The 27,104-nt window shown below is 39.2% G+C and overlaps 3 protein-coding genes and 1 long non-coding RNA gene across 5 annotated transcripts; 2 read left to right on the top strand and 2 right to left on the bottom strand.

Annotated features, from left to right (window-relative positions):
• Positions 1 to 2,523: 2,523 nt before the first annotated feature.
• Positions 2,524 to 8,346, top strand: LOC116769069 (peroxidase-like). The gene is made up of 12 exons (XM_032660048.2): positions 2,524 to 3,111; positions 3,294 to 3,543; positions 3,627 to 3,835; positions 4,163 to 4,336; positions 4,546 to 4,739; positions 5,134 to 5,335; positions 5,808 to 6,005; positions 6,238 to 6,421; positions 6,651 to 6,878; positions 7,489 to 7,552; positions 7,620 to 7,818; positions 8,100 to 8,346. The coding sequence occupies exons 1-12, from the start codon at positions 2,922 to 2,924 to the stop codon at positions 8,291 to 8,293; spliced, it is 2,286 nt and encodes a 761-aa protein (XP_032515939.2). The 5' UTR covers positions 2,524 to 2,921; the 3' UTR covers positions 8,294 to 8,346.
• LOC116769070 (leucine-rich melanocyte differentiation-associated protein-like) lies at positions 8,308 to 12,253 on the bottom strand. 2 transcript variants are annotated; one of them, XM_032660050.2, is made up of 6 exons: positions 12,114 to 12,253; positions 11,544 to 11,642; positions 11,218 to 11,355; positions 10,624 to 10,734; positions 9,927 to 10,076; positions 8,308 to 9,512 (listed from the first exon to the last, which is right to left on the bottom strand). In XM_032660050.2, exons 1-6 carry the CDS (start codon positions 12,140 to 12,142, stop codon positions 9,272 to 9,274), a joined length of 768 nt encoding a protein of 255 aa, XP_032515941.1. In that variant the 5' UTR covers positions 12,143 to 12,253; the 3' UTR covers positions 8,308 to 9,271. The 2 variants fall into 2 exon arrangements, with proteins under 2 accessions (XP_032515941.1, XP_061385157.1); XM_061529173.1 differs by lacking the exon at positions 11,544 to 11,642 and having other exon boundaries at positions 12,114 to 12,243.
• A 281-nt stretch (positions 12,254 to 12,534) lies between these two features.
• On the top strand, positions 12,535 to 16,802 carry LOC116769066 (CDK5 regulatory subunit-associated protein 3). The gene is made up of 9 exons (XM_032660043.2): positions 12,535 to 12,709; positions 12,775 to 13,188; positions 13,272 to 13,424; positions 14,022 to 14,252; positions 14,692 to 14,814; positions 15,274 to 15,429; positions 15,708 to 15,901; positions 16,225 to 16,396; positions 16,672 to 16,802. The coding sequence occupies exons 1-9, from the start codon at positions 12,704 to 12,706 to the stop codon at positions 16,741 to 16,743; spliced, it is 1,521 nt and encodes a 506-aa protein (XP_032515934.2). The 5' UTR covers positions 12,535 to 12,703; the 3' UTR covers positions 16,744 to 16,802.
• A 780-nt stretch (positions 16,803 to 17,582) lies between these two features.
• Positions 17,583 to 18,198, bottom strand: LOC133320716 (uncharacterized). The gene is made up of 2 exons (XR_009753910.1): positions 17,773 to 18,198; positions 17,583 to 17,688 (listed from the first exon to the last, which is right to left on the bottom strand). It is a non-coding gene; the product is annotated as an uncharacterized LOC133320716 (long non-coding RNA).
• Positions 18,199 to 27,104: the final 8,906 nt, after the last annotated feature.

The raw sequence follows: 27,104 nt of genomic DNA, 5'->3' as shown, positions 1-27,104 counted from the left end.
ACTTTGTTTTATTCTCCTCCCTATATCTGTTATAGTCTGTGTGGGTGTGTGGGTGTGTGGGTGTGTATATATCGGCATTAATGACGGATGCGACATGAAAATAACTTGAGGCTGTCATCAATTATTATAAAAATATAAAAACTTATTGGTATTCATAATCATTGTTAGAAGTAAAGCGAAATCAAACACTGATTAAAAGGAGAATAGAACTATGTTTGAATTCTGGTATAAATAGGACGTCTGGACGCGCGACAGCGGACTGCAGGGTTCAGCGAGGGCGGAGCATAAAGAATGTGATTATGAAGAACCTTCGAGAAATACAAGAACATTTAGAAGAATTGAAGTTTCATTTTATAATATCATGGAACGTACTGGAAGAAGTGACATTACTGACGTCAGCGAGGCCGGCGTCTGTCTCTCTTTAAACAACGAATTTGTATTAAATCCGATATACATATTATTATCTATAAATGAAAAAAGGATTTATTAATGAAAACTATTAAGGGTGTTATTTAGTTTTTTTTTTTTATCACAGCAACTTAATGAATAAAATGTTATTCCCGTTCGGTTAAAAACGCAAATGTTTTTAAGTAATCTGCCCTTGTATGTTTGGACCATGTGGATGTTAGAGGAAAGCAGATGAAGGCTGCACTTGACAAACGAATGGAATACTGCCATAACTGTTTTGGAGTATTTAATGCCATGATAAAAAATGTCATTTTTGAAAACATCTGGTCGATAGTATGCCTCACGACATGTCCGTGAGAGCGACGTAATTTATAGATGATCAAACCATTTAACAGTTTGTTATTGATTTGCACAGAATCCTTCGTGTGATATTTTAAATTCTATCTATTTATATGAATGAAGAAAATAGTCTTATGTATAAAAAAATTTTTACTTAAAAAAAAATATACTAAATATTTTTTAAGAATATCTTAAACAAAACTATATGAAATATTTATTTTTATTTGTATCAAGTTTTTTTTGTTAGAGTGGAAGTCTAGTTTAAACGTATAGAATCTTTTTTTAATTAAACTCCATTAAGTGCAATGTCAACGTTGTCCCTATCTAGACTCTAGAGCATGAGAATATAGTCGGCATATCTAATCTAAGATCTCATTAACTTCGTTTATTAAGATTTCACTTCGATGTCCGGTTACTGATTCTGTTTCTTTCCCAATGTAATCTCTCATATTTTTCCCTCCGACTTAAATGAATCTGTAAGATTGTTTATTAATTTCTCTACAGTAATATTTCAATACTTCTTGTGTATGTGTATTCACTGGAGTTACTATACCATTATGCTTATCGTACCATGGATACTATCTTCCTCATTATCCAGTATGTTTTATTTATTCAAAGGACATAACCGATTTTAATAGAAAAAAAGAATTGGAGTGCAACTTATTACATCACTTCAATATTATTATGTCTTTTATCGCATGTCGCATTACAGTGGACACGCCGAGAAGGGGGAACGTATAAGCAAAGTTTATATGTTGATAACTTGATCACTATTGATTTTTTTATGATTAGGGTTGAAGACATGAGATGGAAACATCTATACCCCTTTAGAAAATGATATATATATAAATATATATATATATATATTCGTTAAAAATTATCACCTTACATCTTAGTGAACTTGTAAAGAAGGTAAATTACTAACTGTTTGTTCGGGTGAAATCTTGCAATGTAATTTTAAAGCTCTTGTCCTGAACCAACGAACCAAGAAACAAGTAAAACTTTATTGGAATCAATTTGTATAGGACTGAAAATTCTTAAAAATGTATTCACTGTAGGGTTAGGCAACAATAAGATTTATAATATTACTCTTTATACGAGCCAAAACTAGCGATTAATCTGTTCTCCGGGAACGGCTGTAATGCAAAAAAAATTTTGCTTTTTCAAATTGACCCACTTTAAACAACAATTGTCTTCGTATTTGTCGTTACTCCACTAAACCAACTTTGTTTTGCTCACAACAATAGTATAAGAAATATTTTTAACAAAGTAATGTATTTGAGAATATGTCAAAAAAGTCGTAACTAATATTATAAATACATTTCAAGAAAAATTATAAAACCTTAAGATGTTTAAAAGATGTATATATGTACGGTTTGCAATATTGGTGTTGCCAAAAACATACGTATAGGAAGCTCTTAAATACCAGCCTCTCCAATTCCTGCTTTCAACCATAACATAATATAAAACATCGTGACAATTAGTCCTCCAATGAAACTAAAAATAAAATACAATACTATCGAGGTTAAACTTACAAACTAGAAGTAGAGACCAACAGTAAACCAGGTTGTGTATAGCTTCACCTGTTTATTATAGAAAATATAACATAACGAGCCTACAAATGATGTATATTGATTACATTAAGAACAAGTTCATTTTATTCTAAGAGCCATAAAATACCTAATACATAATTTGTCTAATTTCAAATTTTTTATGTACAGATAAAAGCAAAAACTTGTGATTAGTTGACGACAGTCAAGGTGATTGAATGACACAATACTATCATAAGAAATATTACTATTTTTCTAATAATTACTGTGTCAGAAAATTTTGCAAATTGTGAGTCACACTCGTGTTAGAGCCAAATTGTAATAAGACTTGCAAATCGCTATATATTTTCACAAAATTTCTCAAGTTTAACGATAACCTTTCTTAGAATTAATTTATTACGAAATTAAATATCAAACATGTCATATCCAAGATTTGATGTTTTGTTACGTAACAGACGTGACATGATAAGATGACGCCATGTTTGATTTCTAAGTAGTTGTTTTCATTAATCAATAACCTTTTCATTATATTAGTCATTCTTAAACTCAGTTTATTTGGTTAATAGTTATTTGTAAATTATAATGTGATTATTGTTTTTATATTTCTACGTAATTATATACACAATGTCCGAAAGCAAATTATATAGAAGTACAAATTGTTTAATGGTGTCGGTGTTGCTATACTTATTATTTGCTTCTGTTAGTGCGTGCCTCAACACCGATTGGGATTGTTTATTTGACGATATTTTATCGGACGTGGGACCTATTTTGTCATGTGCAACATCAAAATTGAAAAATTTATTTTTATCTTCAGGTAAGTCTTGTTGTTGCATTTTCTAAATTAATTTTAATTGATTTGAAAGAGACGTTTAAAGGAATGAATGAAGTCTTACTGCATTAGAATTATTGTAATGCTTATTCTGTAATCAAAACACCAGTTAAGTAAACCTATGTTTGTTAAGTAATAATTCTGAGGTGATATTGGTGTATTAGCAGAAGATGCAGAGGATTGTCCTATAACGTCTGATGTAATCTCTGAAAGCCTTAAAAGTGGTAGAGAGCTCTCCAAAGAGGCGAAGAAGAGGGGCAATAAGTTAGTACGGAGTGGAGTCAGCTTGGAAGCCTGTTCCCCCGCACTATTACATTTCTTCTCAGCAAAACTTCCCAAAGAAGCTATAAAGGCTTCCGAATTGTCGAATGAACTACTCACTGCTACTAAGATTATGCAGATGAAGGTGTGTTTAGAGTAAGTACCACTGCTTATACAATACACAGATCATTTTAATCGAAATTCCTTTTAACTGTCCTTATTAATCTCACGCCAAACAGGTCCAATGTTACTCCAAACACATTTACCGCTTTCCTCGACAGTAATTGTATACGACCGCATGAGTTATATTGCAAGCCGGCGAATATAAAATGTACAGGGTGTGATAAATATAGAACAATTGACGGCACATGCAACAACAAGCAGCATCCAACGTGGGGCAGAAAGGGCGCACCTTTCGCCAGAATTGCTTCTACAAGATATGCTGATGGTAAGATTGGTAAAAAAAATAAAGTAACCGAAGTTACAGAGATTAGCCGGAACGAACAGACAGCCGGTTAAATACTGCAAAAAAAGGTTCCTTATATGTACATTAGTATTTAATAAACAGCGGTTGTTTTAATAATTTAATTTTAAATAACGTTCCAAATATTATCTGTGACAGAGTGAATGCTTGCTTTAGTTAAAGTATTGTTATGATCATTATTAAAAAAAAAAACACTGTTATGGCATCATAGCCTTAAATATTGGCGCCCGACGTGGGACCTAGGGGTTCTCTATGAAATAATATATGAACAAAATCTGTACCTCTCTTAAGGTATATATACAATGCCAGTGTCAACAAACGGGAATCCTCTCCCGAATCCCCGCAGCTTATCCACACGCCTGTTCAGCGATCGCGGCATCTCCAGCCGAGTGCTGAGCGCTCTCAATATGCAGTGGGGTCAGTTTGTGACCCATGATATGTTATTTCAGGTCATGGAAGTGACTGGTGAGATATTAAATTATAAATTTAACATCGTCTTAAATATTTTCCATACATTTATTTTCTAATTAGTTAGTCGGTCGAGTAGATATTTCTTAAATTGTTTTAACTGTCAACACGGCATTGTTTAACTGTTCTTAAGTACTCAATGATAAAAAAAGTCATTACAGAATAAAATCGAGCAACAAAAAAGGTTTTACTTTAAATAAATTTAGATGAAGGCGGAATTCAGTGCTGTTTAGGCGTTGGTAAGGACATTTTACCAAAAGAGCTTCTAAACGACAAGTGCATACCGATTTGTGTGTCCGAAGACGATCCATTTTACAAACACCACGGCATTAAATGTTTGAACTTCGTGAGGAGTGTTACAACCCACAGAGACGACTGCAGCTTGGGACCGGCTGAGCAAGTATGTTTTTCATGTGTTTCATTTATACCACGGAAACACAAAGATCTTATGATATTTGGCAGTTATATTTATACTTCAGGTAATATAACCTTCAAAATTAAATTAAAAGGGCTCCATTGAGTTTCACTTATGAAATTTTAATTTTAAATATTTTTATTTGCAAAGTTTAAACAGTAGCATAGATCAATAACTACTACATTTAGCATTTGTTATGATTTTCATTTGGTATTTTTTTTTGTCCGTTAATTTAAAGAGAATTTATTTTTAAACTATGTAGGTGCATACAAAAATCAATTATGCAGATCTTGCGGATTAAATAGAAATAATAACATTTGCATAATCAATTGTATAAATGCAAGTTCATGTAGATAAAGTCTACTAATAACGATTTTAGATGAACACGGTGACTAGTTATTTAGATGGGTCACCAATATACGGCTCGGAGTCCAAGCTGGCTTCCAAGCTACGAAGCAAGTGTGGGGGGAGGTTGAAGGAAGAAACGAAAACAAACTGCAAAAGGGGTTTCCTGCCCTCAGTTGATGACAAGTTTGAAGTTTGCGATCTGAGGAATACCTCGGAACCGTGTTACATGGCTGGTATTTTACTTTTCCATATTCAACAGAAAAATACGAGAACTACACGCTTATCTTTTTATGTTTTCTGTTAGCTTTGTGACTTAATATCCGCACAAGTTGCTCCCCTTAAAGGAATAGTTGACAGACGTATCTATTTCGTTATCTAGACGAGTCCATAAGAGGCTTGTAAATATTTGGTCCTTAAAGAGATTTAACTGATAACTATTGGGCTATAAACTGAATGTTTGTATAGCTAGGGTGTATATCTGTGTATGTTTAAATAATTAGTATTAAATTTATTTTCAATGTCATAAAGTAATTAAATAGCGGATATCAAAAAGCTATTATAATGACTAAGAATTCTGCAATTCAAAGAGTTAGCAAGATTCTTCTTTCGAGTTGATGTTAAATTCATTATATTTGTTTAAGATACAAAATTGTAATAAGTTATCAATTAAACAGAGATTTTATTATCAATTTCGACTCTGTTCAGGCGATACCAGGATCAATCAAACTCCAACACTGGCAGTCCTGCACACAATACTTCTTCGAGAACATAACAGGGTAGCCGACATACTAGCGTCCCTCAACCCTTTGTGGACAGATGAGAAGATCTATCAAGAGGCGAGGAGGATCGTTGTGGCGGAGATACAACATATCACGTATCAAGAATGGCTGCCTCTCAACTTTGGTATGACATTACTTACTTAACCTAAGTTAGTTGCTGTACACTACCGTTATGAAATTTGAATTTTAGTTAGTTAGTATCTATATAAATCACTTCTTCACTATGTTCTGAATATATGATAATGTGCCAGGTTTTGCTCGCAACTTTAGCTGTTCTGATTAGTTTATGATTCATTTAAGGGTAAGACAGATCTTGGAACCTTAAATTTAATTCGTCGTTTATTATAACTTCCAAGGTGAGAGCTATCTCCGCTATTACCGCATATCTCCCAGCTCCCTGTACAGCCGCGACTACAGCGAGGAGGTGAGCGCTGACGTCATCAACAGTTTCGGTGCCGCAGCCTTCAGGTTCCTCCACACCATCATCCCGGATACGATCATGTCCTGTCCAAAAAAATGCCAAGCAGCCTATTTATACAAGTATGGTATTTTCTTAAGTTTTTTACTTCATCATCTGACATGATCCACCCACGTCCTTCCTGGGAAGTTACATGGTGGACGCCTTTGCTCTTTACTAAAAAAAATTTCTATGTATTAAACTAAAATAGAAGTAATATTAATAGTTGTTAATAGTAAGCTCAACTTCTTTAGATGCTAACAATAAGTAAGAATTAACTTTCTTATAACAAAGTCACTTCGTAATTTCCAGATTAAGCGATTACTATTTTAATCCGAGTCTTCTAGAATCTCATAGAGAGTCCTTTGACGACATCGTCCGTGGTATCATAACTCAGAGATCAGGGGAAGCCGACCCTCACTGTACAGCTGAGGTCACCAACCTACTATTCAAATCCCATAACAAGTGGGGTCTGGACCTTATAGCCATGGACATTCAAAGAGGAAGGGATCACGGGCTCGCTTCTTATAACGACTATAGGTGAGATACATCTACAAACTTTCCATTCAAATAAATTTATATAGAGAGAGGAGCTTGGACGGTGGGGGGAGCGTTTAACGCGTGTTAGATAGGGGCCTTTAAACCTACACCTGGGTCGCAAGTCCCAGGCACTGTTGAAGCTCCTCTCCCTGCAACGACGGACCCGGCACCCGCACGGTGACTCTATGGAATGCTGAAAGGTTTCGTGTCTAACATTATTTATAAATGAATTATTTAATAACCTTTTACAATGTGAGCTCGATTTCATTGTAATAGAAAGACGTACGAATAAAAATAAAAAACATAAATAACGTAAAAATAGTTAATTAAATAATTGCAATTTATTTGGAAAATAATGTTTTTTATTGAATGTTTATGAAACGGAAGCGACTTAACAAATTTGATTTAATTTCTAGATTCTGTTTGCTACTAAAAACTTTTCATTATTCAACCAGTACGTGATATTGTGGAATAAACAAAAAAAAAAATTATTTTCATTCACCAACGTGATGGTTGGATTTAAACTTGAAATGTTCTGCTGAAATCGCGAGTGAACTTCAGTGTACCGTTTTTTTCCATTACACGACGACTAATATCGTTTACGTTTTAGGGAAATTTGCGGTCTATTAAGGGCGAGGACATTCCAAGATTTGTCCGGGGAAATATCCCAGGATGTGAGTACCGTTTATAGTTCATGAGATAACATCACACGGTTACGTATTACAAATTATGCTTTTTCAGAGAATCAACGCTCTGTCACAGCTGTACGAGTCAGTGGATGACATAGATTTGTTCGTGGGCGGCGCCATGGAGCGTGATGTACCAGGCTCGATCCTCGGGCATACCTTCCAGTGCATCGTGGCTGAACAGTTCTATAGGAGCAGAGTCGGAGATAGATTCTTCTATGACAACAGCGAAATGCCTCATTCTTTTACACCGGGTAAGAAAACATCGTTCAATTTAATGAGATCTAACATTTTCGCATTATTCATGGAATAAAACCAATATTTTTTCGGATTAACTACGCGTTTATAATTTTTTTTTAACTACACACTGCCGACGTTTCGGTCACTTTGCAGCAATCCTGATCACTTGCAGACAATTTTTTTTATACGTATATTATTAATGTCGTATAATATGTACATTTTTTAAGAATTTATAATTAATTTCCGCTGAAATCTCATTTTTTTTTAGTATGTAATTCATTTTCAAAACTTCCAGATCAACTCAAGGAAATCAAGAAGGCGTCAGTAGCACGTCTTATATGCGACAACACGGATGTAGAGTTCGTTCAAAAGAAAGCCTTCGAAATAGAAAGCTCTTATAATCCGAAAATATGTTGCGAGGACACCGCTTCCATACCTCACGTAGACCTAACGGCTTGGAAACGACCGAAATTTGAATTATACGACTAAATGAAACAAAACCACGTGATAAAGTAATTTATTAATAAAAAAATGTACAAACAGATTGACCTTAATTGACCTTAAATGATACTAAATAAATTAAGCGTAGAAGACAAAAAGTCGACTGACATACATTTTTTAAGTTCAAACGATAAACAGCTGTAAAGACAGATCCTTAATGGAAAATATATTTTTTTTTAAATACATACAAAAAGGCACAATTATTTGGCGAATCACACAACCGAAATGCGTTTGTAATATTAAAAATAAATTCGAATGTCTTAAAACTATATATATAGATATTTTGCATTAGCGGATACGTTTAATTAAAAGGGCTTTTATATGGCAACATTTCAATCATCTTTAGCATAGACTTATAACAAATAGTGTCGTTAATATATCAACAATTTTCTTGAAGTGAAACTTCTTATGCTACTTCCAACAAGGTTGCGTTAAACGTTTTACGCTCCTGGGGGGGGGGGGGATAAAAAGAGCTAGAGCGAGAGAGAAGCAGAGACAGAGCCAGAGCGAAACAGAGACAGTGCTCGAACACATGCGGGCAATTGATTGTGACTTGTAAGTAATGTTAATAATGTTCGTCTTAAAGGAACACTAACAAGTCCTTAAAAATCCATTCTAACCCTTAAAGTTTTCATTCCAACAAGACGAAATTTTTTAGCAAAGTTAGAAAATATGTTAAGTCATTATTAAATTACTTACTTGGAATAGTCCAAAATTATATAACAGGTTATATGAAAGACGTTGCAATAGTCATCAGATGCTCGCAAAAAGATTTTATTTAAATATAACTACGGATACCAAATAAAATTTCAATAAATTTACGATATATCCATATGGGAATAGCCAATAGCTAGTTTATTATTGATTGAACATTACTATGCTAGGATAATCAATTATTCAATGACCGTAATCTTCTCAAATTCGTTGGCATATTACGGCTTAAACAGAACCATATATTATTTTCACTTATATAAGTAAATTCCTTCCTTGATTTCTGTCTTTACCCCACAATGATGATAGCTTATTATGAACTGAATTCCAAGTTATGGAACTGCTCATCAGTTGGGATAGACCGCCCGAACCAGGTTTGATGATCCTTTCCAGTAATGGCCTCTTATATAATCTGTGGGCCTCTGAACGCTGGTCATCTGTCACTTTCCTGTCATCCAGGTGGGTAAGGGAGGGAAACTGGGATACGACGAAAAGCCTATGGGTGTATATATTAATTATATTAGTGATGTTGTTCAATAATAAAAATTAAAAAGGGAGCGAATGGCGTTTGTGCTATTAAATAAATCACTTTCAAATAAATATATATGTATACATGGTGTGTATCCCAAAACATTTTTTTTTTTTTTTTTGTCTATCTGTCTATATATTCTGCCTTATTTAAGAAAATACAAGACTGGCTTTGACAGGACTATAACTGGCAGATTGCTAATATTTTAAGGAGTAACAGACTATATTTTATCTATAAAATTTTATCTATTTGTAATACTGTAAAAAATAACAATCAATAGTTATTTTATTTATTCTAACTTTGACCAATAAGGGTGAGGTTATATTTATACAATGCAGATAAAGCCAAGCTAAATTGTGTAAATTAAAAAAATACATTTACCTGTACTGTAAGTACTCATAGAACGTTCCACCATTAAAATAACTAGGCGCTGCCGGGTTACCCATAAGGGACAGATACTGCAAATTTGGACAAGACTCCTTAAGTTTACCCACCCACGGATATAAAGACGATATCTTACATCTGTTCAACCTATAATAGAAAAATTTTCATCATTAAACATAGCTCAGTATAAAATAGAATTCTAAGTGTTACAAGGACCTAAATTATTAAAAAAAAATTTTTTTTTTTTAGTTGGTATTAAAATTATACCATCATGACTATTACAAAAGCTTTTCAATAAATATTCATCATAGTAATATTTGTGTAGAATAACATAAAGCCTATATTTTATAAGAAATTCAGTGTTGTTCTGCATGGAAACAGCATAAAACTTGTTTGTATAGTGACTTGAAACAGACAATAGATGGCGCTGATCGTTGGTCACTATATTTTCTTAGCATATTTTTCACCACCTACTTGAATTTATAAATTCTGAAGCATACAATCACAAGCTATGTGGTATAAGTATATAATAAAAATTGTTGAATAATGTCTTAAATAGAATATAATAATAAAAATATTAAATAAATGAAGTCTTAGGAAATCATAAGAAACATTATTAAGCAATAATTTTTTTATGGTGAAAATATTAAGAATTTCATAGTTTACAGGAAATTTTAAATGTGTATAAGCTTACCATAGCAATTGCAGCTTTGGCATGGGAGGCAGAAGACAATTTTCGGTGATGGGGTTATCGTCAGCTATGAGAGACGTCAGGTGCTTGAAATGAACAAGTGCATCTAAATTTCTGGAAATACATTTACATACATAAAACAAAGACAAAAGAATTTAAATATCTTTTTATTTAGATACAAGACTACCAGTATTTATATAAATAAATAATTTCAACAATTATGATCTCAACATAAGAGCACGTTTGGGCTATTATTTAAATTAAAATAAGGAAATATATTATTAAACGTTCACTGACACAAGCCGAAGTACAGTCTGTTACTTCCGGAATCTTTCATCCCAATTGCTTAAGCAATTAAATTTTTATGTCAAATTTAGTGAATTTAGCAAATGTTAAACTATGTGAAGTGAGCTAATATATTGTAATAATTTAAAAATATATCTTTGTGTCATTAAAGAAGGTTTCTGAAACACTAAATATGTTATCTAAAACAATTTTAACAAATTATAAAATTGTTGGCTAGTATGCAAAATAAGCAATAAAAAATTAAGTTTATTTTGACTGTATTCAATTTTTATAATTTTTTTTTTGACTTACGTAATTTTGTTATGACTGATATCCAAATAAATAATGTGATCCGAAAATCTCTCCACTATAGTTCTTGGTAGTTCATATAAATTTTCATAAGCAAGAGTTAATTTCGTTGCATCATCTTCAGTGCCATCATTTACTGATCTGTTGATTTTTTAAAAATCAGGTTTATGTTAATATACCAGTATTTAAAGCTAACTGGACGGATTTCAATTTGAATAAATGTCACTGCCTCCTTATAATTAAGATGTTTTTATATTAAAATATGAGCTACTGACGTATATTCTAAGATATTAAGGACTATTTATTTATATTTATAATAGTCTACATACTGTATTAAATCTGGTGGAATTTCACTTTGGTTCATTGTTGTCATAGAATCCTCTACGACGTCTTTCGAAACATCAACTGTGATAAGACCTTCGTCGGCACTATGTAGACAAAATATTTCTTATATGAATGAACTGTACTATGACCGATAAGCGGTAGGTAACTGTCTATAAAATGTGAGTCTAAAGAGAATTGTCACAATAAATACGTAGGTAATCAAATATAAATTTCTTAATTTACTAGAGACGTCTGACAAATGACAACAGGTAGGTACCTACTAACTGCTAAGGAATAAAGAAATAGAATAAATAACTAACATTTGAAAGGTGTAAATGTGACATGTATTGCTTAAACACGTGAAATTTTTTATAGTTCCTATTTTTTTTGTTTTCAACTAACTACTTTAGGCATTTTACATATAAAGACTTACTGTTGAAGGCTTAAAATAACATAAAATTTTATTTAAATACGTGTACAAACTTTTACTTTTTTATTCTATTAATTATAATTTAGTTATTTAATGAGTTTATATTAAAAAAAAGTAAAACTGAATATTATTTTTGTTAACTTACTCTTTAATAAAATAATTTTGAGTTTCCATACCAAACGTATTAACAACACACAATTATCTTTTACCAAATGGTTTGTTTTGAAATGACCAGAATGATTAATATTACAATTTATTATCAAATTCTTATCAATCCACAGGCGCCAATAATACGAAGAGATAAGAAATTATGTATGTTACATGAGCTAAGTTGTTAATTATAATGTATTTAGGAACCAATTTAAATCCTATTTTTTTAACAATTTTATAAATATTTTTTTGCTTTTTTCATTTCTTGATAATTTTAAAATTCTATACTTGTTTAAACAAAAAATGTATCTATTATATTTTTCTTAATTATATGCTTGGTTTTTCATTATTTGGTATTTGATTCAACAAACACATTTCATAAACATTGACATTTGACTTGTACATTGACAGATTAATGACAGACTGGATTTTGTTATTGTCGACACGTCACTACTCAATGGAAATATAAAATATGTTAGAAAAATAAAATAAATTATTAACTTAACATTTTCTTAACACACCATCTTTGAAAGTAAAAAAAAATATACCGAGTCATACTCATCACATAACAAGGGCTTTATTAAAATGGATGTAAGTAAAGTTAGAGCAAATAAAATAAGACCCACTTCTTTTTTAAAATAATAATTTATTTCCAGGAAAGTAACATTCCCATAGATATTAATATAGGGAAGCTTCAGGATTGGCTTGTGAGTCGACGACATGTGAATAAAGATTGGCAGAAGAACATTATACATGTGAGAGAAAAAATTAATAATGCCATACAGGATATGCCTGCTCACGATGGCATCGCTGCGTTATTATCTGGAAGCTACATAAACTACTTTCACTGCCTGAAAATTATTGAAATACTAAAAGAAACGGAGGCCGACACTAAAAACTTATTTGGCAGGTACGGATCACAAAGAATGAAAGACTGGCAGGATGTTGTAAAAAATTACGAAAAAGATAACATCTATTTGGGGGAAGCGGCTCAATTATTTGTGAGAAATATAAATTACGAGATTCCAAGCCTTAAGAAACAAATCGCTAAGGAGGAACAGTTAGAGATGGTATGTTTTTCCTATATTTGCTATAATTTTTTCTGTTCTATGAATTTTTATGTATATAATATTCAACAAAAATTATTTTATAGGAGTGTGAAAAGAAACGAGCTGAGTATATAAAGAACGAGGCATCATCTAAATCAGAGTTCCTGGTACTCTGTAGACAGCTCGGTATCAAAGGCGAAAAGATAAAAAGGGAGCTCGTGGAGAGGCTTCATGAGCTGCCAGAAATTTATGATAAGGTCTGTTGACTATTATTGAAATCATCTAAGCTTGTTATGCTTTGATATAACTATTATATTGTGGAATGTTGAAATTGAGTAAGACAGTCTAGACTATAGTATAGACTAGTCTAATCTGAATTAGTCTAGATTGTACCGTGTTTTATTACAAAAGTGACATAACTGAAGCAGTCTTTTCCTACTTAATAAAGTTATAAATGTAAAAGTTTATGAGCATGTATGTACGTTTGGTGAGCTTTCATTTAAAAACTAATTTGTTAGTAGCTAAGAGAAAACAAGACAATATATTTTATTAGTAATTCTAGTGAATTCCATCTAGTTCCCGTGGGATCTCATCATATGAGTTGTATTGTATATGAAGATGCAGGCAAAAACTAGTGTAATGAGATCTAAGATGTTCGCGAGTATTCATTTAAATGAAACTAGTATTATTCGGATTTACTACGCAGATTTTATTATTTAAAAAACTACATAATCCCGACGTTTCGGTTACTTTGCAGCAACAGTGATCACGGGCAGACGAGGTGTGAATGTCGTCTAACATAAAAACTAGTGTAAATATGTTAGTTGAGATGATTATCAATTAAATGCTTTCAGATTGGAAAATCATTGAAACCGATACAGTCAGCGATAGATTTGTATTCTGCTTTCACGAAATATATTGTCGGTGAGCAGTCCGAGCCGGTGCTCCAATTGTTGCAGTATGTGGTAGAACACGGTAATACCACGGTCTATGAGTGGACGTACGGAGAACCCCCATTGAGTATTGAACCCGATCCCATACACATTGAATATGAGGACGAGCAAGGCGCTGGTGATGGTGATCAGGTAGGAGTGACATTCAGAGAATAAATTTTATTGTTTGTCTTTGCCGAGTTTGAAATTACTTGCATTGTTATAGTTGAGATTTAATTGTCACTTAAATACTTTACGGAGTATTCATTTAGAAGAATTGAAAAAATATTATGAACATCATGTCAGCGTCTTGAAAGTTACTATAAGTTAAAATTTATGTATTCTCCGTAAAGCTGAGTTTAGACTGGACTAAATGTTAAGTGTTTTTTTTTATATTGAGTAAATAAACACATACTTTCTCTTTCGTCTCCGTCTCCCTGTGCTTATGGTTGCTGAAACCATGTCATACTTCTACTTGTTTAATCATCTGACAAAGATTACAAATATATATAAAATTAGTTTTTCATAAGACTTATCAGATTTTACTTTCCATAGCAGAAGTCACAGAGAATTTTTTTATTTTGTATTTTAGATTGATTTTGGGGATAGTGCAATAGATTTTGGAGCTGATCCTGGTGTTGAAATAGATTTTGGTGATGGCGATGCGAGCAAGGAAATAGATTGGGGCAATATTGAGGTGGAAACAGGCGATGTGGTAAGTGCAGCTAAATATAAATAAAGTTATGTAAATTTTTTGATATATTTGACTGAAGCTCTTTAAGACGCCCCATTTTTTTGCAGCATTTATTGTTACTAAAGACATAAATTTTTCCTTATTGCTCGACAAATATTTGTTGTAAATGTTGCTACCAAATTCTACAAAAAAAATTCTATTGTTCCTTTTTATTTAGGTACATTATACCTTTATGTTTTTTGTTAAGTTTAAAGTAACTTCTTTGTATTCAATGTAGATGGTATATTTGCAAAAACTTTTTAGCAAATTTTATCTGTCTGTTTGTTCTGAATGTCTGAATTCCTAATATCTGAAACAGCTGAACTAATTTTGATAACTTTCATTGGCAGATAACGTATGGAATAAAGAGTAATTTTAGCTACTTTTAGTTTTACTATTGCGTTTGGACGAAATTACAAACGAGATATATTTTTTTCTAAGGATGTATCAGCGGATATAGCAGCCATATCTCTTGAAGAGACTGGTATAGTGCTGGAGGAGCAGGGCGTTTGCGGTGGAACAGCGAGGGGTACGGACGCACTAACTTTACTTGATCACACCACCACAAGGAGGCAGGTGATCGACCAACTCGTTGAGGTACAGACATTTTGACAGCTTGACAGTTTGACGTTGACATATTTAATTAAACATCTAGTTTGGCGGGAAGTAAAATTTGTTGCTAATCAATTGTGGTTGAAATAAAAGGATTTTTTTTTAAATAAAACACGCCGATGTTATATTGTTATAAGTAAATACATATATACAAGAATTACCTACAATGAGCTATCGATGTGATGTGTAATATATGAATATTAAATAATTTAACAGTTATACAGGTAACAGAAACAATGTAATAGATACTTTTTCATTCACAGTTGGAATCCTTTTTGAAGATGCGCTTGTATGAGACAAATGCTGCTAACGAGAGTCTTAGTTTCTCGCTCATAGACCAACTTCCCACAGAGAGTGAGGCTGCTTTATCCGCTATGTTGGCATCTGTGCACAGTGTCACAACTACTCTACTTGCACCAGAGATCAGTCATCTGCACAACGTGAAGCATTCACCGAGGTATAACCTAAGCTTAGATAAAGAAACTTTTATTAATAGTTAGCCTTTTCTTGGTTAAGCTAGCTTGAAATGTATTGCTTTTGGTTGTATCCTTGTGACAATGGGTCCAATAAATTTCCAGAGATTAGTTGAGTGTCTAAAATATGTTTAGTAATAATAATTAAAACAAAAACATAATGAGATGCTTAGATATGCAAAAGTACCACAGAACACTTTAGTATAAACAAAACCTTATGGTAGTTAGACAGGATTTCTTCCATCGGTAGCATCCAATAAAAAAACAACTTTCCACATGAGATGATGGGTAAATCAAATGGTTCCAGGTATGTGGATGTGCTGACCAGTCAGTTGCAGCAGAAGCTGTCTCTGTGTTCCAAGTTATCTAGGCTGGCGGAGAGGGAGGAGGAGAGGAAGGGAGCGGCGGCGGCGAGGGCGCAGTCCCTGCGACCAGCTCTCACCAGGATAGTGGAACGTACCAAGGAACTGCAGCACGAGGTAAAAGATTACACTATAAACATTTCTTGACTTGTACATTTATACAATATAATAATTTTGACAAATTGATATAGTTATTTTTACAGTACATTTATTTAATTATTACCATGTGACAGAATAAGAACTGTTTTCACAAATTATTTTATGTGATATTAAATATAGTTTATTTAATTTAATGAACACAAGACAATAAATTTACATTAATATATGTATTTATCTTAAATATTGCTAGCAGTTTGTCAGATGATATGCTTATATGATGATTAATTTTTCAGTTGGAGAATGAGATATCAAGGAAATACAAAGGCCGACCCGTCAATATAATTGGCGGAGTTAAATTCTTGTAATATATGACAAATAATTGACAAAGTCAAATATATTTTTTAATATATCTGTATTGTAACTATCTGTTGTAGTTTTATTTTAATTCTTCCTAAAACCACTAACCGAGTAAATATTTACATTGTTACTGAATGTGTCATAAATTTCTCATACTTGTTGGACCAAGTCGATTAGTATTTTGAAAGTTGATTTTATTTTTTATAAAACAGTTTGTAATATATATTTTTAAATATCAACAATTTTTCTCTGCAAACTCTGGACTGGAGGGTAGTATGGTTATGTTTATATCTTGCATTTTAGGACATATTATATGTTGAGGACATATCAAATTTCTGTTAATGCATTGAGTCCCTACTGTCGCCTTTTTGCAATAACAGAAACTAACCAGGAACCTTTACTAAAGCATAGGGCCTCATTTAGGTTGAAATTACCCTATCTGGATGTAATTAACGCTTTATATGTCTAATTACCTTGCCTAGATGTAATTTACCCTGTCTTGTCCTGTCTAACACCGTCTAGATGTATCTGACCCTACTGGATGTAATTTACTCTGTCTATGTTTGAGCACCCCATCTACATAAAATCTGACTAAACTGATCACGATTCAAACAATCTTCTGTGAAAACAAATTACAAGAAATTTTCACAAATTCAGTGTGAATGACGGATATCATAAATAAACAAATAATTAAATAGAAAAATAATTCGTATATTACTTAATGTATCAATTTATAATTTAATTATAATTAACCATAAACTACATAAGGATAATAATAGGGGTAATAATAATAAGGGTAATAGTAATAAGACGGGTAAACATAAACATAGGGGTGACAGGTGGTTCCTTTGTCCTCTTGCTTATTGCATTCGGGAGGTAATTGAGAATTGGCGGTTATACATTTGGTTATAAACAACAACATTATCAGCGGGGCTGGCGTAAATTTTGACATTCTGTAATATTATAATACGTATAAGTATTAAAAATCATCAATTTATCAAATGGTGTTTGTTTTATTTAAAAATGATAATAATTACCTTTCGCACAGTAGATTAATACTGCTAAAATTGCTTTGTCGGTTTGCTCGTGTAGAAGTAGATCGAGTGATCAATAAGTGATTAAATTAATTAAAATTTGATTGAAGAATATATATTTTTTAATCAATTTCGAAATTCAGCTCCAACCGTTTATGCATCACATCGGAAAATTGCTTTTGATTGATTTGAAGAGTGTAATCGGCCATTTACTGAATAATGCGTTTGGATTGCGTAACCCTGCACTTTTATTACTATGATGTAGGCTAAGATGTTTGTCCGTAATTATAATTAGTATGTTAGTTGAATTTTCTTTATGAATGATGCTATTATAATTGAATGATAATGTTAGTTAAAACACGATTATTTGGTTTCAATTTTCATTCATTAAGTGACGTCAAATGTAAAACTAGGGGTAAGTAACGAGAAAATGACAGGTAATATTTATTTACATATTTTGAACGTGCTATAATCAGCCTCGATAGTTGTTAGTCGTCTTGGGTACATTAATTATAAGTAAAGAATCTTTTAAATAAATATTGAGAAAAATCGTTTAATCTCCTTTGGTATATCAACACATAAGGCATTCATTCCAACCAAACTTCATTTGGCTGAGATCATTGCAATAAATTTAAGCATGGTCACCAACGTAGCGTTCGAAGTAGTTTCAGACTTGATTTTTAATGTCCAGTATAACACTGGAAGCCAGTATTCATAGTTTTCAAATACAGTTGATACTTAAATGTTGCCATTACAAAATTCCAATGGTTCAGTATTATAATTCTTCTTCTTCTTCCTGGCAATTATCCCAGCATTAGCCAGGGTCTGCCTTCCTGCTCAAACTCCTCCACTTTGCACGGTCTTTAGCATCCGCGGTGGTAAGTCCATTGGCTCTCATATCCTGCTTCACGGTGTCCAGCCATCGCTTTCTTGGGCGTCCTGGGGGTCTTGCTCCAGGGACCGACATGTCAAGGCAAATTTTTCCGACGTAATTCTCAGGCCGGCGTGCAACGTGGCCATACCATCTCAGGCGACTCTCTTGAAGCTTATCCGCTACGTCACTGACTCCAAGACTACCTCGGATAAATGTGTTACGTATACGGTCAGCCCGCGTTACGCCACACATCCACCTCAGCATCTTCATCTCCGTGACGTGAAGCTCCTGAGTGTGCCTGGACAGTGTTGGCCAACATTCGCTTCCATATAAGAGAACCGGTCGGATTATGCTCTTGTATATTATTCCCTTGAGCTTGGTAGGTATTCTGCGATCGCAGACCACACCTGTGACCTCACGCCATTTCGCCCAAGCAGCGCTGATCCGGGCTTGGACATCGTGATCGATGCCTCCGGACTCATGCAGAATAGATCCAAGGTACCTGAACTTTTCCGACTTAACGGCTGGTTCAGGACCTATATGGATAGTGCAAGAGTCCGGGCTTCCGCAAGCCATGTACTCGGTCTTCGTCACATTTAGTTTAAGACCACCGTTCTCAAGCGTACCCTTCCAGAGGTTCACTCTTCGCTCTAGCGTCAACCTGCTCTCATCAATGAGCGCTATGTCATCGGCATACATCATCAGCCATGGAGGCTGGTCCTGGATGTTAGCCGAGACAGTGTCCAGCACTACATTGAACAAGAAGGGGCTAAGAGCCGAGCCTTGGTGAACCCCTACTGAGATCGGAAAGGGTTTTGTATCGCCAACAGCAGTCCTTTTTTTTTTTTTTTTTTTTTTTTTTTTGATGACGCAGGGAAACTCTTTTTACGAGCCGTCTCACCGGCCTTGGTGGGGCCGGAGAGGATGTGTGAGACTCGACCTGGGCAGGTCCCTACTCACTAAAACCACTGCGAAAGCCATCGGCCGCTATGTTGGTGCACCCCGGATCTGTCAGCGACAGGGCACACCAGCGACTGGCCGGTCCTGGCAAAGACCGGACTTACTCCCTCGGAGAAAGGAGGCGATCCCGGCAATTAGGACCGCCCCGACGACGCCGGGCTTTCACAGGAGCCGGGTTACCAGCCCGACCCCAGCCCGTAGTGGAGGGGCGCTATTGGAGGCGTTGCGAATATCGCCTCCGGCGCGCCCCCCCCCGTCGTCTGCGGAGGGAGGGTGCATCAGCCGCAACCTCCCGTTCCCGCTCAGATGCCTCCTTCGTGGACATGACCGTCTCACAGAAGGAGGACACCGCCATCCAGGACCTGTCACTCTCGAGCATCTTCTCCGCGACACTCGAAAGCGACAAGCCCACTCCGCCGAGTGCCGCCACAAGGTCTTGGCGCTGCGCAGCCCATCTCGGGCACACCTCGAGGGTGTGCTGGGCTGAGTCCACCGCAGCGCCGCACTCATGGCAGCCTCCTTCCGGCTCTCTCCTGGCCACCCGACACAAGTAGTCACCGAAGCAGCCGTGCCCGGTGAAAACCTGCGTCAGACGGAAAGTGAGGGGCTTGCGTTTCCGCCTCATCCAACGCTCTAGGACCGGCCGGAGCGCAGCCGTTGTACGTTTACCGTACGGCTGGCCCGCCAGGTCCTCCCCCCACTCCCGCATAAGGCGCGACTCCCCCTGCCGGCGAACCGCCCGGATCTCCTCTGTCGAAGGGTTCTCTCCGAGAGCCCTCCTACCCGAGACGTAGGAGAAAACCTCGGCGAGAACCGACGCCACAAGATCGGAGACCGTACGGTACCCCCTAACCACCCTCACCGCGGGCGCCCTTTGCGCCGAGCGCAGAAGGGCCTTGACCCCGCGGCTCATCGGGCGATCAGCCCAAACGGGAGCACCGTACGTGGCTATACTCCGACAGACCCCAGAGTATAGCCGCCTGCAAGCTGCGCTGGGACCTCCGAGGTTCGGGAGGAATTTCCCCAGCGCACCTGCCGTCCTCCTGACCTTCGGTCCCAACTCTCTGAAATGGGGCACGAAGGTCCACCCTCCGTCAAGGGTGAGCCCCAGATATTTCATGGTAGGGCTCACCCTGACCCTCCCTCCTCCTATGAGGAGGGTGGCACCCGGCGGGGTCCTTTCCGCCCAGTCCCGCGGAAGAGGAGGGCTTCGGTCTTGTCGATTCTGACCCGAAGCCCCAACCTCTCTATGCGGCTGACCACGAGCTCAGTTCCGACCTCGGCCAGCCGCGCCGCCTCCTTGTAGCTCCGTCCCCGGGATAACACGAGGGTGTCATCAGCGTAGCATATGACACCCATCCCGGGGAGGAGGCGGCTCCGCAGGACCCAGTCATACCCGACGTTCCATAGGACAGGTCCCAATACCGAACCCTGTGGAACGCCGTTGTCGACTGTCCACCACTCTATGGACCCCCTCCGGTTCTCGACTGCCACCCTCCTCTGGGAGAGGTAGCTGCCTAACAGCCTCCTCAGATACAGGGGCACTCCGAAGTATACGAGTGCCGCCTGTATCACGCTGTGTGGGAGGCTGTTGAAGGCGTTGGCGATGTCCAGCGACACCGCCAACACTACCTCTCCTCTGCGTTCCGCCTCTTCCGTCACTGCCCTCAGGCGTTTGAGGGCATCAACGGTCGACCGGTGGGCTCGGAACCCGAACTGGGACTCTGAAAGTCCCGGTCCCGAGCCTTCCTCCAGGTGCCGAACGAGACGGGTGGCTATAATCTTCTCAAAAGCCTTCCCCGCCTCGTTCAGCACAACCACCGGTCGCACCGCAGAAGCCGAGTCCGGAGGCCGGCTGCCTTTCGGAAGTAGGCATAGCCGGCCTTCCTTCCAGGCCCTCGGGAACTGCTCGGACCTCAGACAGAGGTCGAACAGCTCCCTGAGGGCTCCTCCGAGGTGCACCAGGGAGAGAGCCAGAACCCTCCCGTGCACCCCGTCCGGACCCGGTGCGCTCTTCTTACTCTGGAGGCGAGCCAAAATCGCCTCCATTTCAGACTCCGTGATGGTGGGCGGAACGCGGTCGCCCTCTTCCAGCGTCTGCCGAGCCATTCTGGGGGGAGTGAATCCCGCCGGGGCGTCGGGGAAGAGTTCCCCGACGATCCCTCTCAGAACAGCCGGCTGGAGCCCCTCCGTGATGGGGGCCGACTGGGCGCAGATTTTGTTCCGCGCCCGCTTGTACGGTCGGCCCCAGGGGTCTCGATCGAGCCCCTCCACCAGCTCCAGCCAGGCTGCCTCCTTGGCTCGGCAGATGGCCTGCTGCAGGATCAACTTTTTCGCCACGTAGACCCTGTACAGCCGGCCATCACGCTCCTCGTCCTGGGGTCGGCGTCGCCTGCTGCGGGTGTATGCCCTCCTGGCTCCGTTGCAGGCGACCCGGAGGTCGGAAATGTGGTCCGACCACCAGTATACCGCACCCCGTGGGGGTGGACGTCTAACGGGGGGCATCGCCGCTCTGCAGACGTTATGGAGTACGTCCCCAAAGCGACTAGCCCCCTCGTCCACCCCCAACTCCGCACTCCCCGGGAGACTCCAGCGGCCGACAACGACCGCTTCCTCAGCCAGTTCCCGGTTGAGCCTTGATAGGGCCCAACGCGGAAACCGACTTCTCTCCCGGGACGACGAGGAACTCGACGCTGGACTCCGGCGACCGGCAGGAGTGGCAGACACTTCGAACCGTATGTAGCGGTGGTCCGAAAGCGTCTCCACTCCTGCCTCAACCCTCCACCCCTCCACTCTGCGTGCGATGGTCGGAGTGGCGAACGAGACGTCCACCACTGAACCTCCCGACCGTCGCACGCACGTCTGAACTGTCCCCGTGTTCAGTAGGGACAGTCCGGCAGTTAGCGCCCATTCCTCTAGCTCCCTTCCTCTGGGTGTTGTGAGGGGGTTTCCCCACGCCGTGGACTTGGCGTTGAGGTCCCCCATCACAACCACCTGGAGAGGCGCTAACTGCCCTACCACCGGCCCGAGAGAGTCGAGAAATCTCTCAAAGGCCGGCAGGTCGCGGTTCGGAGAGAAATATACCCCGACTATGGCAATCTCCCCCCGAACCGCCGCCACATACCCGTGGCCCCTCGCCTTGACTGTGAGGGGGGGCACGGCGCCCGGCCTCGTGACGATCGCCACGGAGCCGCCCGTGTCTCCCGCCCAATGAGGTTGGGCAGGGACATAGTACGGCTCCGCTATGACCGCCACGTCAACGGCCCACTCCACCATGGACTGCAGGAAGAGGTCCTGAGCCCCGGCGGCGTGGTTCCCGTTGGCCTGCAGGAAACTGAGATGTCCGGCCATTATTCGGACATCTCAGCTCCCGACGCCTGCCTCGAAACCCCCGCCCTTTGTGGCTGGGCCGGAAGTTTCCCACGGGTGGACGGGGGGCGGCACGAATGACCCCCCATCACATGGTCCGCCGGCTTGCTCGCGTCCGCGCACACAGCGCAGCGCGGTGACGCGGAGCACTGGGCGGACTTGTGGCCCTCCTCGCCGCAACGGTAGCACAAACCGCTGCGGTCTTTAGGACTGGGGCACGCGGCTGCGACGTGCCCCATTCCCAAGCACTTGAAGCAGTGCTTGGGTCGTGCCTCCATGTAGGAAAGCCGCACCTGGCTCCACCCTACCGAGATACCGCCCAGCTGCAGCAGCTTTTTGGCCGCCATAGCCGGCACCTCCAGCAGGGCAGAGCCTGTGCCGCGAAGCCCAGGTCGCACACTGCGCACCCTGACCTGGGCCTCGGTGCAGCCCCCCTCTCGCGCGACTGCGGCTATCAGCCGGTCCGCCGTCGTCGCATCGTTGAGGCCCGTGACCCTCACGTCCGTGAACTTCACGGGCCTCGACACCACCACCTCCTCCGCCAGTGCGGACCTCAGCTTTGCGGCCAAAGCGTCGGCTTTGTCCGCACTGGTGGAGCCGGGCACCTCAATGATGCGGGCCCCTGTTGCCGTTGAACGGATCCTCAGGGGCCCTATGCCCAGCTCCTTGGTGTCTACCTCCTTTTCGGCCCTCAGGAGGACTGAAAGATACGACGCTCCCTTGGCCGCTGCTTCAGGCCGTAACTTTAGCATTACGGCCTGTGAGCGCGGGAGCGTCACTTTTTTAGGGCCCTCCTTAGGGCCCGCCTTCTTCTTTTGCTGTGGCGCCGATGTCTTTGGCACCGGCACCACTTCCTTCTTCTTAGGGGCCTTGCGGCAAACCACCTCCGTCCATCCCGCCTTGGCCCCATTTCCCTCAGCAACCGGGTCGGCCCTACCACTTGATGTGGATGGACCGAATGAGGTCCAGACAACCTCCTTCCCTCCCTTTGCCCTATTGGCCTTCCCTTTGGAAGGCGCAGGGAGGGAAGGGAAATCCGCCTCTGAGATCACCGGCGCCGCCAACAGCAGTCCTAACCATTGAAACGGAATCGCGGTACATGTCTCTGATGATGTCAATATAGGCCTCAGGGATCCCTTTGAATCGCAATGCCCACCAGATACATTGACGAGGCACGCAGTCAAAGGCCTTCTGCAGATCTAGGAATGCGACATGCAGAGCTCTCCTTTTTTCCCTGTATGCCTCCATCAGAGTTCTGATGGCAAAGATGGCGTCCAAGGTGCCCGATCCTGGCTGAAATCCATATTGACATTCCGAGACAGTACACTCTCGGCGGAGCCTGAGGTCGATCATACGCTCAAAGAGCTTCATGGTGTGACTCATGATCTTAACGCCCCTATAAGTACCACAATCTTGAACACTGCCCCTGCCTTTGTATATAGGAGTAATGTAACTATAACGCCACTGATGTGGCATAGTCCCAGTGTTCAAGACGCGGTTAAAAAGGTCCGTCAGTATGAGCACACCAAGAGAGCCCAATGATTTCCACGCTTCGATCGGAATATCGTCAGGTCCCACCGCTTTCCGATTCTTCATGCGTCGAAGACAATTCCGAGTTTCGTCAGGTGTTATCGGGGCAATAAGTCCAAGATTAGGAGGTATTTCGGTTGGAAGACTGCACGGGTGCTGAGTATTTAGCAACTCCTTGAAGTAGCATCTCCATCTCTCCTTCACAGAGGCATGATTACACAGCAACGTGCCTTGGGAATCTTTGACGCTAAGACATTTTGCGATATCTTGCGTCGCCTTATCCCGAGCTCGTGCCAATTTGTAAATGAGCTTCTGCCCCTCCGCAGTTTCAAGTGTATCATATAATGGTGATAACCTATCACTGCGGGCTCTGGCAACAGCCCTTTTACTGGCACGTTTCGCTGCTATGTACTCTAGTCTGTCTTCAGGAGAGTTTGATTGCTGCCACTTCTTAAAGGCAGTCTTCTTTTCACGAATCACCTCCTGCACTTTGTCATTCCACCACCATGTCTCCTTGTCAATGACCCGTCCTCCCTTAGAAAGGCCTAGAACTCGTTTACCTGCTGTGATAATTGCTGACTGGGCTCGATCCCAAACTTCCTGAGCAGTTTCGGTATTAGTCGACAGATTTTGACTCTCAACCTCTGCCCGAAAGCTGGTCTGCATCGTTCCATTCAGCAACCACCACCTGATGCGAGGCTTACGTTTCTCGGCCACTTTCTTTTTCGGGATAACGACATAGTCCATGACAAGAAGTCGATGTTGGGCCGTCAGGCTTTCACCAGGAATGACTTTACAGTTAGTCACCTTGCCGATATGACGCCGTCTGGTCAGCAGATAATCTATTTGGGTTGAGTGGGACCCGCTCTTATACGTGATAAGGTGCTGTGGAGTCTTTTGGAAGAACGTGTTCACGACGGCTAAGTCAGACGCAATACAGGTTCTGAGAATATTTTCTCCCTCTGCATTGCGGCGACCATAACCAAAACCACCGTGTACACGATCAAACGTTTCCGCAGCCCTACCTACGTGGCCATTTAAGTCCCCCCCAACTATGATTACTTCAGCAGCTGGTATAGCACGTAGAACCTCTTCAAATTGCTCCCAGAATGACTCTTTTTCGGACCCGCTACATCCAGCCTGAGGAGTATAAGCACTGATCAAGTTAGTAATCACTCCCTCGATCAGTACCCGCACCCGCATCAGGCGGTCGCAGCGACGATCAACTTCAAGAAGACCATTCCGAAGCTCTTCAGATAGCACTACCGCTACACCAGCTTTACCTGAAGGCGACCCAGTGTATATCAGCCGGTAACCCTGTCCGATGTTCCGAGACTTATTGCCCTTCCAGCGAGTTTCCTGGAGGAACGCACACTGGACCCGACGTCTCATGAGTACATCTGCGAATTATTATATCTGCGGTTCAGTATTATAATTAATCATAAAAATAATTCTAGGGATTATAGTATATTATAATGAGTACGGCACGGATGGCGCCACTTGTAACCGTAGTCTTTCATTCCCTATTTGAAATTTTCCCTTCCTGATCCTTAATATATAAGTGCAGTGGTCGCTGCCTAGATTATTAAAACTTTTTTTTAATTGAGCGTTCTTGGAGCCGTGAATATTTCATTTCGGTAACATCCCTTTGATTCAATTTATGTGGTAATCTAAATGAATAAAATAGTGATATAATCATTAAAAATCCAAGTATGTACAGACTTGTTTATTCATGACAGATATATTATTTAAAAAACGTTAGTATGTAAATGTCTTCCTTTATTAAATCTGCAACACAAACAGTTAAGTATCTATTACAAAAAAAAAAAAAAAAATCAAAACTTGCATAAAATTATGTTTTTCTTATTTATTAAGCTATTTTGTTTTACTCCACTGTGAAATATTTAATTTTATGACAGATACTTCTGCCCGTGATATTAGTAATCCCAGAATAGACGAAACGTCGAGTAAAATGTTACAGAATGAAACGAAGGTAAATTCGAATAACATAGTATTATTTAAATGTGTACTCGAGATAGTCTTAGACATGATTATAAAAAAAAAAAAGATAAAAATATAACTTGTAAATTAATTTAACGTACGGCTTTCAGCAAATTTATATATGCATAATATGTATACTCTCATGATAGTTACTTTTTTTACTTTTCGTTATGTGGTATCTTATGTAAGATTAAGATTAAATTACATTATAAACGGCCTCAAGCCATTTTATGTTATTCTTAAAACCTACTTTACTAATATAAACTTCATTTCACTTTTTAATATTCGTCAATCGATTAGAGCTATTGATTTAAAAATATCGATTTTGTAAAATTTTGCACAGTTATATGGAATACGGAAATTTTTCTTATAAATTTGAATTACACAATTTAATTGAATAAATTGTTAAAAAAAGAATTAATTGTTAAAAAACATATTTTTAATGTACATTTTAAGTCATCAAATAAATTACATTAATTCCAAGAGTATGTTGTTAAATATTTTTGATAAAATATTAATGTTTATATTCCAATACCTTCGCCATAAACGGTAAACTTTCCAATTCAATCACTATAATCATCATTGAATGTTACGATATTGA

The sequence above is a fragment of the Danaus plexippus genome, chromosome 5 (assembly GCF_018135715.1).
Source record: "Danaus plexippus chromosome 5, MEX_DaPlex, whole genome shotgun sequence".
In the NCBI taxonomy this organism is placed as follows: Eukaryota; Metazoa; Arthropoda; class Insecta; order Lepidoptera; family Nymphalidae; genus Danaus; species Danaus plexippus.
The sequence above is the reverse complement of the archived record's forward strand: the minus strand, read 5'-3'. Positions and strand labels throughout refer to the sequence as shown.